The 14,737-nt window shown below is 39.7% G+C and overlaps 1 protein-coding gene across 2 annotated transcripts in view; it reads left to right on the top strand.

Moving 5' to 3' along the window:
• Positions 1 to 14,737, top strand: part of tub (TUB bipartite transcription factor) — a 59,253-nt gene that overhangs the window by 35,639 nt on the left and 8,877 nt on the right. For both annotated transcript variants that reach the window (XM_084934681.1, XM_084934689.1), the window contains exons 2-6: positions 1,389 to 1,440; positions 5,932 to 6,094; positions 8,630 to 8,767; positions 10,819 to 10,971; positions 13,591 to 13,712. In XM_084934681.1, the coding sequence (XP_084790807.1) occupies positions 1,389 to 1,440; positions 5,932 to 6,094; positions 8,630 to 8,767; positions 10,819 to 10,971; positions 13,591 to 13,712 (628 nt within the window). The remainder of the gene's footprint in view (positions 1 to 1,388; positions 1,441 to 5,931; positions 6,095 to 8,629; positions 8,768 to 10,818; positions 10,972 to 13,590; positions 13,713 to 14,737) is intronic.

The raw sequence follows: 14,737 nt of genomic DNA, 5'->3' as shown, positions 1-14,737 counted from the left end.
TGACAGCTTTCTAATAACTCCCCTGACAGTTATTATTGTATGGAACCTTTTTGAAAAGTGATTTAAGTGCTTAGTATGCTGTTATTTAACTGATGCATGGTGTATCATGATAAACCACCCAGAGGATATAAGTATCTTTATCTAAAATGCTATGACACTGTTAACTCAGCAGTGCCATCTCCTTTATACTCGTTTTGCTGACGGGTGCATTGTTACACTGCTTTGTATCTGAAATATTGTTTTCATGTACTCTACACATTCTCATTTGGGCCGTGTCCATATTCGGTATCTGCAGCAGATACAGTTCTGTGAAAAAGAAAGATTTCACAGTACTCTATGCAGTTCTGTGAAACATTAAGTACACTGCATGATTTAGTAGCTTGTAGAGCCACCTTTGGCAGCGGTTACTTGAAGTAATTGTTTTGTGTTTGACTTTATCAGTCTCTCTCATGATTGTGGAGGAATTCTGTCCCACTCTTCTTTCTATCATAGCTTCACTTAATTGGCATTTAAAGATATTTGTTTATGCATGGCTGTCTTAAGGGCTGACCACAGCACTTCAATCGGGGGCTGGACTTTGACTGGAACATTGTATCACCTTGATTCTTTTCTTTTTTAGCCATTCTGTTGTAGATGTACTTCTGTGCTTTGGGGCATTATCCTGTTAGATGGCCTAATTTGGGCCAAGCTTTTGTTATTGGACAGATGGCCTCACATTTGACTTTAGAATATTTTGTTACACAGAGCAATTCATGGTCGACTCAATGACTGAAAAGGTGCCCAGACCCTGTGGCTGCAAAACAAGCTCAATATCCGAGTATTGCTAAAACCTCTTCTTTAAGAGGTGCTTGAAGTTGCTGATGACCAATTAATCAAATGTATTTGATTAGCAGAGTATACTTAGTTTTTCCTAAGTCCTGTCAAAGCTTTCTTTTCCATGTGACTGTAAGTGAATGCAGTTTTCAATAACAAAAAATGTATGCATTATTTTTGTATCCTTCTCTGGTAAATGGTGCCCAAAGCATAATAATTATTTACATGAATGATTAGATTTTACTTTTCAGAGAATAATGACTTCTATTATGTATTTTTATTGTGAAGAAGTAATCACAGCAGAGAGGATGATATAGCTCATGATGTGAAAACAAAATACCTTGAGGCAGAAACACATTCATTGTTTTGTAAAATTTGCAAGAAGCTTCATTAACTTATAGTGTTTTATTAGGTAACAAGCTAAGACTTTAAGATTTCATGTATTTAATGTTCTTCGCAATTCCAGGGAAACAATTTAATTGACTTAAGTAATGTCATTATTCTATTACAGATATAACAAAGAGCTGAAGAGCAGTTTAACCTAATCACTCCTCTTTCTTTGCTCTTTCTTAAAGCACTTTAGATGATGAGGGCACCAACCTCCGCCAGCAGAAACTGGACAGACAGGTAAGACTTTTGTTCTTTTTACTGTACTGATAAAAGAGTCACACCAAGGCTAAATCAATTACGGGAGGGCAATTTTTCGTGACACTAACTTTTGCTGCTGCATCAAGGGACCACAAATAGCCAGCTAGAACTTCTTATTTCTCTAAGTGGTATTCTATTAGTTCTCCCTTGTTGGTAGCAGGTTGGGCCCAGTTTTGATCGACTTGAACAAGGTGCTGGAAACATTCCTCAAAGATTTTGGTCTATACTGATATGAGAGCGTCACACAGTTGCTGAAGATTTATCAACTGCACATCCATGATGTGACTCTCCCATTCCACCACATCCCAAAGGTGTGCTGTTGAACTTTGAATACAGTGAACTCATTGTCGTGTTCAAGAAACCAATCTGAGATGATATGAGCTTTGTACCAGAACACGGGTACACTGTGGACATAAAGTGAGGGACATATGTAAACCCCAGAGATGGTTGTGTAGGAAAGTCCCACTAAATCAGCATTTAGTGAAATACTCAGAGTAGACCTTTCAGGCACAAGCAGCCATGATATGTTCAGTCATTTTAATCACCTTTTCACCCATTCTGATGCTTTGTTTGAACTTAACTTTCTTTTAATGCACGGTGCTTTAAGTGCAATATAGATTCTGTGCAGTTTTATACATGCAAACCCTTTAGCTGTACCTCATAAACACTACACAAGGAAAGTTACATCAGCACAAACTGTGTGCAGTGTGTATTTGTTTAGTAAGAGGAAAAATGTATAATTATGTTTTCATACTTGGCCTTAATGTGCTTCTGATGTTGTTTTATACTGCTAGAATTGCAGTTTAAATTAGAAACCAGTTGGTCCATTCATCACCAAGAATATTAAATTAACGACATTAATTTCACAAACTAGGGGGTTTCCACATTTCCTTCATAAGGCTGTGGGTCAGTGACAGACATGAACATGCTGAGTGTACTATAATGTTAAATGGAAAAAGTTTAAAGTTTCAAAAATCTAATGTGCCAAACAGCAAAAAAACCCGTCATCACCGAGAGCCCTAAGTATACTAATTCTAAATTTACATGATTCGAAGTTTTCTGCAGCATTGCTCTCTTGTTCTGTACCAGTGTTGCCCTTTGTTGTTTTTTCCCCCACCAGTTGTTCTGTGATAATGTCTCTGACCAAAGTAGGTCAGTTCTGTACAGAAGAAAAAAGAAATGACACATCAAATGCACCCTTTTATGTGAGCGCGCACACAGCCTGAAGCAGAAAGCCTGGGTTAACAGAGAAAGTTGATAACCACCTTTGTGATACCCATTATCTCTCACTGGGGTTTTAGGTTTTGTTAAGCCAGCTCGCTCAAAGAACTTACTTCGCAGCACGGCCCTCGGGATCCTTAAGTCAAAGTGATGTTTGGCCATTTCACACCCTGCTAACTAATACCGCCGTTGCCATTGTTTGTTGTCAGCAGCACTGTATCCAAACAAAACAAACACTCAGGCTGCAGTCGAAGCATTTTCAGCTCTTATCTATGCGTAGTGCAGTCTGCTGCTTCTGACGTCCTGCTATTTACCTGAAGTGGATAATGTAAGTGGAGTGCTTCAAACGGGTTCTCGTTCCCTTGTCAGAGCAGCAAAAGCTTGCGGAAGCTTGTCATAGTTCATCAGTGGGTATAAGGTTTTATGTGTTCTGATTCACTCTGAAGTAAACTGCTTTTTATTCATGCGTGACTAAATGAATGAATGAATGAATAAAGAATACAATTCTTAATGTCACTCAGTTGAGGGCTTCAGGCACGTAAGCATCATTAAACAAATTGTTATTGATTGAAACATCGTGTAGAGGCTGTCTAGAATCTCGTTTATCCAGGGAAGGAGAAGATTTCTGGACTTGTTTTTGGTCCTTGCCTTTCGCTTCTCATGCTAGAGGCTTCCTCAGTGCCTGCAGCTGGTGTGCAGCTCCAGGTATTCATTTAGGGCTACCAGCGAGTTATCGTTCGCAACAAAATTCACACAAATAACTGTGTGAATGAAGGCAAAACCGTGTGTGGGGAGCGTTGCCAGGACTGTTTCGTAATTTGCTGACAGGCGTTGTTGTAAATCACATTTCCTGTTTAGAGATGGTATTTCCATTTTAACACAGATGGCTTTTTTTCCTCTCCTCTCTCAAACCATGGCTGTCCAAGTTGTGTACATTGCTGCTCTCAGGAGAGTGCCCCCAATCCTTTTGATGCAGGTGTTCGCTGTATATATTTCTGTGCACCCTTTGCCGCATTAGGCTGCATATATAACATTGCTCAGGTTGTCTTTAAGTGTTTTATCCTCTAGGCGTGTGTCTCAGGAACTTCAGTTGGGAGAAAAGCCTTTTAAGTTACTCAAACACTCTAGCCACAAGCAGAATGACAATGTTGTTATGCCTGCTTTTTTCTTCTTTTTTGATGTTGTTGTGTTGTTTTTCCATAAATCTCTTTGACTTGATGTTCTTTGACTTAATGAAGGCCCAGATGGGATAGCCACAGGTTTTAAGTGCTTTCTTCAGACGTCTGTGCTCCTTTGTTCCCTGTGCCTCTCCAGTTCTAGGGAACTGTGGCAGTCCAAGCGTAGGTACTGGTCTGTGTGTGTAGGTTTTTGGTAAACAATAAAAAATATGAACTAAAATAAGCAATTTGTTTTACTTGACATCCTCCCCTGTGAACTTCATATTGCAGTCACAGTGAACTGATAATTCTGCAATGGCTTCTTCTTAAGTTTAGATTCTGACCCATGCTTTCCCCATGTAGCGATTACAATGGCTGACACTAGTGAAGCCTTGGCATGGCCATGCTTTTATCTGTAGAAACTAATTTTTCATAGGTGGTTGTAAAGCAGAGTTCAAACAGATTTCATCATGGATAACGAGCAGAAACGTGTAGTTAACAAGCAGAACCCGCCGCATAAGGAATACGCAACACTCCTTTGAGGACAGACACACGATTTAAGAAAGGTGAAAGAAGTCTGTGTGATGTCAGATTGCTCCGATATGGGAATAGAGCACCTAAGGTCTGCCTGTATTTCAGTAATTTTCAGCAATTTTGAAGTCACCTAAAGTGAACTATAGCCTGCTGTGCACTACATGAGAAAAAAAAAGAAAAATCCGGCATGCTGGGGACATATTAGGGGAAGAGAGAAGCATGCACAATATTGTGTTTTTCAAACCTTTTATACTAAAGTTTGTTAAGTGCTTTATCCACAGGTGAGACCATTAATCATTAAATAAATTCACTGTGTAAAATGTCTCTGCTAGCTTAACCACCACTGCCTTGGAAAAGAAGTGAGCTTTGCACGACACAGTGCTCCACTGCTCTGCAGTCTGAAGTTTCCACTAATAGAAACCTTTTTAATATTTGATGAGCTCTGGTTTGAAGACTTGCATAAAGCTGACAGTTGGGCCAAATGAATAGCTTTATTCAGCCTCTGGTCATACTGATTTAGGCAGCACATTGTTAGATATCCAGCACTGATCTTTCTATGCTCTTTTATAATCTCTGTCATATCTGCCAAGTACTGTAAAAAGGGAATAAAGGTATATATTTCTGTCTTTGTGGTGCTCTTAATCAGCAGCTGAATCTTTACAAAACCGCCAACTGAGGTCATTTTGATTTATATTTCAGTAGCAAGGACCTCAACTTTAAATGTCGATGGCAAATGTTTTTGTTTATGAAGCAACAGGCTAGGCCAGAGGCTGCGGTTTGAGGAAGGCCTCATCGAGCTCCCAGGCCTGGCATATCTCTGATGACTTCAAATGAGGTTGACAACCAGAGAAAAAGCAGAGGGAGGGTGGGTCGCAGAAATGAGAACAAATGGATGTGTGGCACAAGTAGACATTTATAGACGTATGGCCGGAAGAGGAGTGTTTGGAGTTGTGGTCCAGCTCCTGAAATTCAGATAAATTATCTCACTACAAATTCGATATGGCAATAATAGCTCTTACTGAATCACTGGCGCCAATATTGATATGTCTATGTGCCTACTCTAAATGGATTTCCCTCGCCAATTGAAATCACTACTTAATGACTTCTTGTGGTGGTGCTTATTAAATGAATGAGGGTAAAGTGAACGGAAGTAACTGGTAAAAAAAAAGAAAGATGACGCTCAGCAGGGAAAATGGCGGAAAGCAGGGAAAGAAAATGAAAGCTAATGAATTGAAATGGCGCATTGTTAAATTTCACTACTAATGATGACGCAAACACATTGAGACCATGATGGACTGACAAAACATATCATTCCTGCTTTTTGCCTTCGGAGAGGTTCTTTTTTCTTGACACCAATTTAATAATGAATTGTAAATTATAATCTTCTACTGAAACGATTATCTACCACTTTCAGACATGGCATGCTGGTACTCAGTCATGGTAAACATGGCGACATTTGGTCTCTAATGTCATTACTTCAGTGAAGATCAGTAAAGATAGTGACTTTTTCTATTTGTTGAAACTCTACCTTTATTTTTCCATTTGCTTGAAATGTCAGCGAGCACTCCTTGAACAGAAGCAGAAGAAGAAGAGGCAAGAGCCCCTGATGGTCCAGTCTAATGTGGATGGGAGATCACGGACCCGTCGGACCAAGCAAAGTGAGGAACAGGCTCCACTGGTGGAATCCTACCTCAGCAGCAACAGCAGCACTATCTACCATGGTAAAGCTTGCACTCCTCTCTGGCTGTGTTGATTCAGAAAGCTTAAACAGAGAATTAAAGAAAAACATCAGCTGAAGAAATAAAGATGTCACACTGTTCGTTTAATAAGTCTTTCTTATTTATAAAGAGTATTTGTTCTTCCTGACATCCCAATTAGAACTATAAACCAGACATGAAACCATTTTTTAAATGATTAGTGTTGCATAGCTGTAAAATTTACAGCTTTAAATAAGACATCATGTAGAAGGAATACAACACACTGCATCATCTACTGCAGTGCTGCAAATCAAACCACACAGGAGCAGAAACTGTGTTCCCTTTCAGTCGATTCAAAGTACAACACATGTAATGTGGGATATCACAGCCCCGCAAGTCTTGGATGAAGACCTCTTCTGTTCACTGCTTTAAGGCACATGACTTGTGATGACATAGGTGCACGTGGGGCTGTACATATACACCGTGTTATCACATACACCCCTTATTTCTTACGTTCTTTACCTTGCCAAGAAAACCTCTGCTGAGTCAGGCTAGCTAGCTACTGCTAGCTAGCTCTGCTGTCTGTGGCTTGAAGTTAGCTTAACTGCGCCTGATTGTGTTAGCCTCCACTGGTCAGTTGGTGCATAGGCTGTCCACGGAGCACTAATTTTGAGTTTTCTTGTGCAGTAATTTTGCTTTGGATTTTGGTATGAGTAACCAAAACCAAAGCAAGTAAAGCAGAAATCTTCTGTTCACTACTGTCCCCAGAGGACAGTGGGGATTGTCCACGCTATAAGAATGTTTACTGAAACCAAAGCCTGTGCGTTTTGTCACCAAAGGTGCACGGGATTCCACCAGAGGAATAGCAACCTTATGGGCCCTTTTTAAATTAATTCATTTTTAAATTAATTTTTGTGCTGCAGCTAGTTGGTCCATCATCTGGTCTGTCTATCATTTGGATGTTACATCCCCTTCAGTCGCTCGTTAAGCACTAAGGTGCTGATTGTCCGACTTGTCCTCTGATTAATGTACATTTATGTATGTACATATGTCCCATGCTGTGTGTGTTGTACTGAGTAAACCGACTGAAACAGAATGAGTAGATATGTTAAGAGGAACAAGGTACAACACAAGGTTGCCCCTTGCCTGGCTCATTGAAGAGCAGCTATTAAACTGAGGGATGACCATGACGAATCCATCCATCTAACTAGTGCCTGATTTTAAAACCAGAGGTGATCATGCTTTTGAGGTTGTAGCGCCCAAACTGTGGAACACCCTTCTGAAGTCAATCAGTTTGGCTCAGTCTGTTATTTGTTTTAAGCGAATGCTGAAACTCATTTTCATAGGTTAGGGTTTCCTTTATCCGTTCCCCTTCATTTCATTCATGTACACGTATCATCAGTGTGCAGCTTTTATTCGAACTGTGAAGCACTTTGTAACTTGATGTTTTGAAAAGTGCTATATAAATAAAGTTATTATGCAATACTTTATATTTTGTACCTAGTTACTCTCCTTCAGGGAACAGAAGTTATAGACATAACCATTTGTTATATCTGGGGCCGCTGAAGTCTTCTTATTTACACACAGAGGCCAGGCAGAGCATTTTTATTTATTTAATTATTTTTTGAGGGACAGTTTCTGGGATTAAGGCCAAGAACTGTCAAATTTCCTGTAGAGAGAAGAGAAAGATGTTCCTCTGCCATATTCTTTTATTCTGATGCAAAAAAGAGAATAATAAACCATAACAATGCTACGGGAAAATGAATAAAAACATTCTAGCCTTCGTTCACAGTTAGCTCCACACTTTTTCTAAGCTGGAAACTCTGGACTGTAAACCTGCAGTGATTTTAGCTACAGATTTGCAGCCCAGTATTAGTCCCACATTGAGTAAAAAATTGATCTTACAGTCACTTACTGTATTTGTCAAAAATTGAACATTTTTATTGCAATAGGTTGCTGTGAAAAAGTATTTTCCACCTTCCTGATTTCTTATTCTATGGCATAGTTCTAGTGCACCACAAAAATGACCCAAAAACACATTGGCAAGTCCACCTCTGACTGACTAAAAAAAAACAGATTAAGGTTTTTTTATGGCTTCAAAGTTGATTGGGATGCTTTGGAGTGACCTTAAACAGGCCATTCATGATGTAAAATGCTCCGGTGTGGCTCAATTTAAACAATTCTGTAGAAAGGATTGCTTCATATTCCTTCACATTGATGTGAACAACTTGTTTTCAGTTATAACAAATGCTTTGTTGCAGTTCTTGCTGTCAAGTGTGGCACAGCCAGTTATTAGTTTTAGGGGTCGAATAACTTTTTTTGCATTGGGTCAGCTAGGTCTGGATAGCATTTTTCCCCTCAATAAATTAAATCCCCATTTAAAAATGGCATTTTGTATTTACTCAGGTTATGTTTATATTAAAAAAAAAAAATCTAAAAGGGGCAAATACTTTTAAATGGTATTGTGTATTACACTAAAACATAACGTAATGTTTAATGTGAAAGACATATTTATTATAACCCATCATGTGCTTCAGTCGTGTTCATTCCTGTGTTCAGTGCAAGAAGCTGAACAGGAAGAGGTGAAGGTGATGTCGGATCCACAGCCACCACGCTCAGCCAAAAAGGGCAAAGCATCAGCCAGTTCCACTCCACAGACAGGCAGTGAAAAGAAGGAGAGGAAGGGGAAACACAAAGGTCAGTGTGCTGGTTCAAATGGTTAATTAAACTGTGTGAAAAATGGATAAACATACTGTTCTTGGGCTTTGCACATCCATTTTTAAAGACCAAATAATCAGCTTTTGGAAGCGGTCCCCTGTGTGAAAAAGAGAGGATCCAAAATCCTTACTATCCAGCAGCTTCAACAGTCTATCCAAGCTCTGTATGCCCTCCTCAGATAACGTTTCCCCACTGATTTTTTTTGAGCCACAGCTGGCAACAGCACAACTGAGTGAAACGCGGCTGCCCTCTTAGCCCCTGCCATGGTGCCAAAGTCGTCAGAGCTCAGTGTCTGTGATGATGTATGACAGACTGACACACCACAAATGAAGACCTACATTAGAAGATTAAAAGAACTACAATTGCTGTCATTGTTTCCCTTATGCTTCCATGCCGTTCAACCTTCAGTGTGTGTTATTGCAGACTCAGCACAATGAAATATAATAGTTAAGGTGTTTGCCAAAAAAATACATAGCTTGATCAACAATATCTGACTTTGGAGACATTTGGCATCTGATATACTGCAATACAGCAGATGCTTGCCTTTGGAATGACTTTGTCCCAGGAAAGTGAATTGGATTCAACTGTGGTAAAAGATTATCCAGGCCAGTAGTGCCAAATTCACCACTTATTGATCTGTCTCACTTCTTCTTCTGTCTCGTGCTCTGATTCGTTAAAGCATAAGCAGAAATGATGCAGTCATTAGAAAATGAGCTCTAGGAAGATCAGAGCTTGTTCATTTTCAATTTAGATAATGAAGACATGAAAATGCAGCCTTCTACATACTTTTATAAAATAAAAATAGGATTCTTGATTTTTACACGCATATCTCTGAAGGAAAAGAAAGACAGGGGACTGAATAAGAAATCAAAAGATAAGACTGACCTAATTTTGTTAAAGCAGCATGTTAATATATAACATATATACTCAGTGGAATATGCAGTCACGTCAAAATGACAGCTGTTACAGGATGTTATGCAGCTATGTACATTCATCATCAGCAAGTGTGAACATTTTTCTAAAACCAACATTTTTTGCAGTTAGTCTGGAGCTTCCGGATGTGTGTTAGCATAATGCCACCCTCTTCCCTGAGTAGACTTCCTAGAAGTTTCACCCCAAGGTCAAACTGTGCTCTTCTTGGACAAAATAAAAAAAATGTTCAAGTTCATGACAGTACAATCAGAAAAAGTCTGAAAAAGCATGACTTGTTTGGAAGGGTTGCTAGGGGAAAGCAGAACATGACAATAAGGCTTAAGTTTGCATCTGAAAAAATACTACAAGACAATAGAATGGAGCACTGTCCTTTGAACAGATGAGGGCAAAGTGATGATGTTTGGTTATTATGTACAGCATGATGTTTGGAGAAAAATGAATACGGTATATCGGCAAAAACACCTCATAACAACTGGCAGCACAGCAGTGGAGGGGAGATTTGGACAACTTGCAGTCATTTAGTTGACCGTGAATTTCTGTGTATAAGGTTTTCTAGAGTGAAATGTGAGGTCATCTGTCCAGCAGCCAAAACTTACACCCAAAATGAGTTCATGCAACAGAAGAAAAGAATTAAGGTGCTGCAGTGGTCCAGTCAAAGTCCAGACCACAACATGATTTAAATGCAGTGGCGGGACCTTAATAGAGCTGTAAATCTGAATGCCTGCAAACTCTATGCAATATTTTCTTTTTTCTTTTCTTTTCTTTTTTAATTTTTTTTTTCATAGGACAAGTGGAGACGTGTTCTTTTTGCCTGAATGCTCACTTTAGAAGTTGATTGAATATTGAAGACACAGAGCAAAACAATTACATAAAACAAAATGCCCAAAAGTGGAGAAATGGGAATGTTGTCAGATTTACTCAGGCTAGTTGACTATGTGATTAATGCACAAATTATTGCTGAATGACCTGCTCTTGTTGTGCTTTGCAGTGGTTCATTTAGACTTGAATCTTACGACAGCATGAAATACTGATAGTGGAAAAGAAGTGAGTCATTCTGAAAGAGTTTGTTTTTCTATTCTGGGATTTTGACTCCGCAGCGATCGATGGCCTGGCTTCCCAGCAGGATGACAGTCAGATCCAGATCCTGACAGTGGGTCACCCCACCTCAGAGGAGGCCGAGGCAGAGCCCGTGATGAGCTGCACTCAGTCTCAGAGTAAACAGGATCTTCGCGTGACCATGCTCAAAAAAGGTACTGACAGCGCTCAAGAAAGCTTCTGCCACTGTTTCTGCAATAGCACAACTACAAGTCCTTATTTACACCCACGGTGTTCTGGTCTGCTGCTGCGTTGTGTTGGTGGGAGGATGAAAAACACTGACTCATGTTAAAAAACACACAACTCCAAATAAATAGGCCATTTTAAAATCCAGCGTCTGAATGAAAAATAATATAATTATTCGTACTGTAAACACTCAGCGCTAACACACATTAATTGTTCCATACATAATTAACACAAAAACTGTATAATCTACATGCAGCAAAGGGAATTTTTTTGACTACGTTGACCGGTATGTGAGCTGTAATTTACAATCAAACGCACTGATGCAAAAGTGTAGTGGAGAGAGTTGTAATAGTGCACGTGCTTCCTTGATCCATTATGACAGTTTTTCATCACAGTGTACTGGGTAGCAAATAGAAAGTGGAGTTGAGTGATGAGGGTTAGAGTTCAGGTGCTTAATTGGGTTTAACTTTGCAAAATTAAAAGTAAATAAAAAGATTATTTTAAGTGGCAAGAATGTTGTTTTAGCAGTCCCAGCATGAACACTACGCTTTCTTCTTGTAAGACATCACAATGCTTTAAGTAAGATACATTTTCAGCAAGTTTTATGTGCCAAAAAACACAACAAAATTGCTCATTAAATGAGACTGTAATCAGTGAAAACACACCAGATAAAACACAGCCACAAGTGGATCAGTCTGGTATTTCTGGTATTTAAAATGGCCTGTATTTATATAGCGCTTTACTAGTCCCTAAGGACCCCAAAGCGCTTTACATATCCAGTCATCCACCCATTCACACACTGGTGATGGCAAGCCACATTGTAGCCACAGCCACTCTGGGGCGCACTGACAGAGGCGAGGCTGCCGGACACTGGCGCCACCGGGCCCTCTGACCACCACCAGTAGGCAATGGGTGAAGTGTCTTGCCCAAGGCAGGGCTCTAGACTAACTTTTTGCCATGGGCGCCTAACTTTAAAAAGTTAGGCGTACCTGCACAAAAGTTAGGCGCACACAAATTTTATAATAATTTATATAATATAATGTGTTTTTCTGGATACACTGCTGCTTTTTCAGCATTCAAAGATTGATGACACCGTGTCAGAGCACTGGCTATGAATTTAAGAAGGATCAGGCCTTAACTTAACAGAAAAGTTAGCAATAGTTCTTTTCCTATTACAGCTACATCCACTTCTGTCGTGCCTAGGCTGCTCACTAGGGCTGGGTATCATCACTGATTTCTATAATCCATTCGATTCTGGTTTTCAAAGTCCCGATTCAATTCAACTTAGCCTCAGACAGTCAGAAATATTATAATTCTGATCATTTATCAGTACTGACTTCATCAGAATTGTGAACATCACAGCAGATGCCTTTGTGTGAAAGTAACTGAGAATAAATCACAGAAAAACATGAAGGAGATTTTCCTGGTCTGGCTTTTTATAGCAGATGACCTTAAAAATATTCTACAATGTTCTGCATATAAAGTTTAAATTTCTTCAGTATTGAACAACAGAAAAAATAGGCTTTCTTGTCCGAGGTCATTTAAGTGAAAAAAAGAAAAAGAAAAGAAAAAGACAGCAGCCGACAGCGCTGTAAACAACGGTAGACTGGTGGGTAATAAGCGAATGAATAATACAGAAAACAGAGATTGGAGACGGGAAACTGTTCTTGAAGTACAGAGAGAGCTAGCTGTGCATGAAGTGTGATTTTAATTGTCGTAGAAGCAAAACAGCAAAATTCATGACGACATTGATCAAACGTGAAGCGCAGTTTGCTGCTTCTTTTGCTGCTGGCTCGGTGAATTTTGGTTGGAGAGAGACAAAACCTGCGGCTCAGAATCAGCGCAAAAAGACGTAATCACAGCGCGGACCGGACGCATCAGAATCGCTAAGCTCCGACAGCGTGTCCGTCTACAGGCCGTCGGGTGAGAAAGCCGAGAAAGACAAAGTTGATTCTGATGCGTCGGTTCCGCTCTGTGTTTACGTCTTTGTGTGGAATCCGTGTACCTGCTCTCATCTGCTGTTTGGTTGTTGTTGAAATGGTTTTGTGAGCTTTAATCTGAGAATCTGGCGTTTCTGGCAAAATACAGTTATATTTAAAAGTCGATTCAGGATTTAATGAATTGATATCGCTTTGTTCAAGCTACTCACCTCCCACTTCCACCTGCACTTTCAACTGGACCACGGCCAATCAGAGAGGTCCCGCCCCTTACTATCTCTGATTGGTTTAGTCCACGATAGGGGCAAAATGTGTGTCTGTTGTTGACCACAGGGAAGGTTGCAGATTTTTTTTTTTTCCGCTACCCGAACAGTTGGTCGCACAGGTGCAACCAAATATTTTTTTTAGTCGCACCACTGAAAAATTTGGTCACATTTGCGACCAAATTGGTCGCACTCTAGAGCCCTGACACAACGACCGAGACTGTCCAAGCCAGGGCTCGAACCGGTAACCTTCCGATTACAAGGCGAACTCCCAACTCTTGAGCCACGATCACCATATTTAAGGCTGATATTTAGCCACAGTTCCAATTTAATTTCTTTCTTTTGTTCTTTCTTCCTCTCGTTCCTTCTTTCCATCCTTCCTGTGAAGGTATATCAAGCAGCATGAATTTTGATGAAGAGGAGGATGATGATGATGAAATTAGCTCCAGCTCTTCACAGCTCAACAGCAACACAAGACCAGGCTCTGCCACTAGTAAAAAGTCCAGCAAGGTAAAATTTATTTCACAGCATGAATTTCTCTGCATGTCTTTTTGCGCAGCACCGAGCACCTTTTGACAGTAGCTAATAAAAAACAAAAATCTGCTATTTTATCACCAGTTTGGATAGTTTCCCAGCTGAAAGTAGAGTTGCAGACAATTATAGCTTAATTTAAAACAAATTAAGTATTTCCCATATGCCAGGGGTCTCAAACCCTAATACAATTAGTAGGTCATTAGCAAGACTCTATAGAACTTGACTGTATGCTGATGTGGCAATTCAGCCATTTGATTCATGTTACAGCAGCTCAAGAGTGAATGAACATGGTGCAATAAAAGTAGTTTTAGAAAACATATTTCAGAAACAGGTTTATTTTTTCCATGTTTTTCTAGGACCACACATTGTACTCTGCTTCTTACTTGTGGATGCAGGTGTGCTGTCATGTTTTGGGGGGGAGGACCCATACAACTTCAATTTGCTTGAGGAAGACTCAATAACAGAAATGTTAACCAGCTCAAGTGATTCCTTTAAAGCTATGATTGTTCCTCAGTTGTTTTCTTACCTCAGTGAGCATTTTGCTGGATGCCCACTTGTAAGAAAGTAGCCAAAGTACAAAAATGTCTTTGTTTATAGATATAGTATGGTGCAAAAGTCTTGAGCCACCCTTCATTTTTTTGTAATCTTTGCTTCCAAGAAGCTAGAGTTTCTAGTTTTTTGTTTTTAGCGTGGTATTGGGCCATAGTGCCCTGGCCTTTCAGCTTTTCTTTGGATATTAACTGCTTTTTGCTAATGTTCTGTACAGTCCTTGTACCTGACCATTATCAGAGCCCTTTTTTCCTTTTTTGCTGAGCCATTTAAGCCTGGCCTATGAATCATTCAAGCATAAAACTCAAGGGATTAACCAGTGTTGTATTCACACATAAAAGACAACTTAGCAAAGATCCAATTCTGAAATGTCACGTCTTTAAGATATAGGGGGAAAAAACAGAAAAGGCATGTCACAGGACAGAGATACATCTGGCCCTTTAGTTGATCCA

The sequence above is a fragment of the Perissodus microlepis genome, chromosome 1, assembly GCF_051167445.1.
Source record: "Perissodus microlepis isolate ML-2025 ecotype Zambia chromosome 1, ASM5116744v1, whole genome shotgun sequence".
Taxonomy (NCBI): domain Eukaryota; kingdom Metazoa; phylum Chordata; class Actinopteri; order Cichliformes; family Cichlidae; genus Perissodus; species Perissodus microlepis.
The sequence above is the reverse complement of the archived record's forward strand: the minus strand, read 5'-3'. Positions and strand labels throughout refer to the sequence as shown.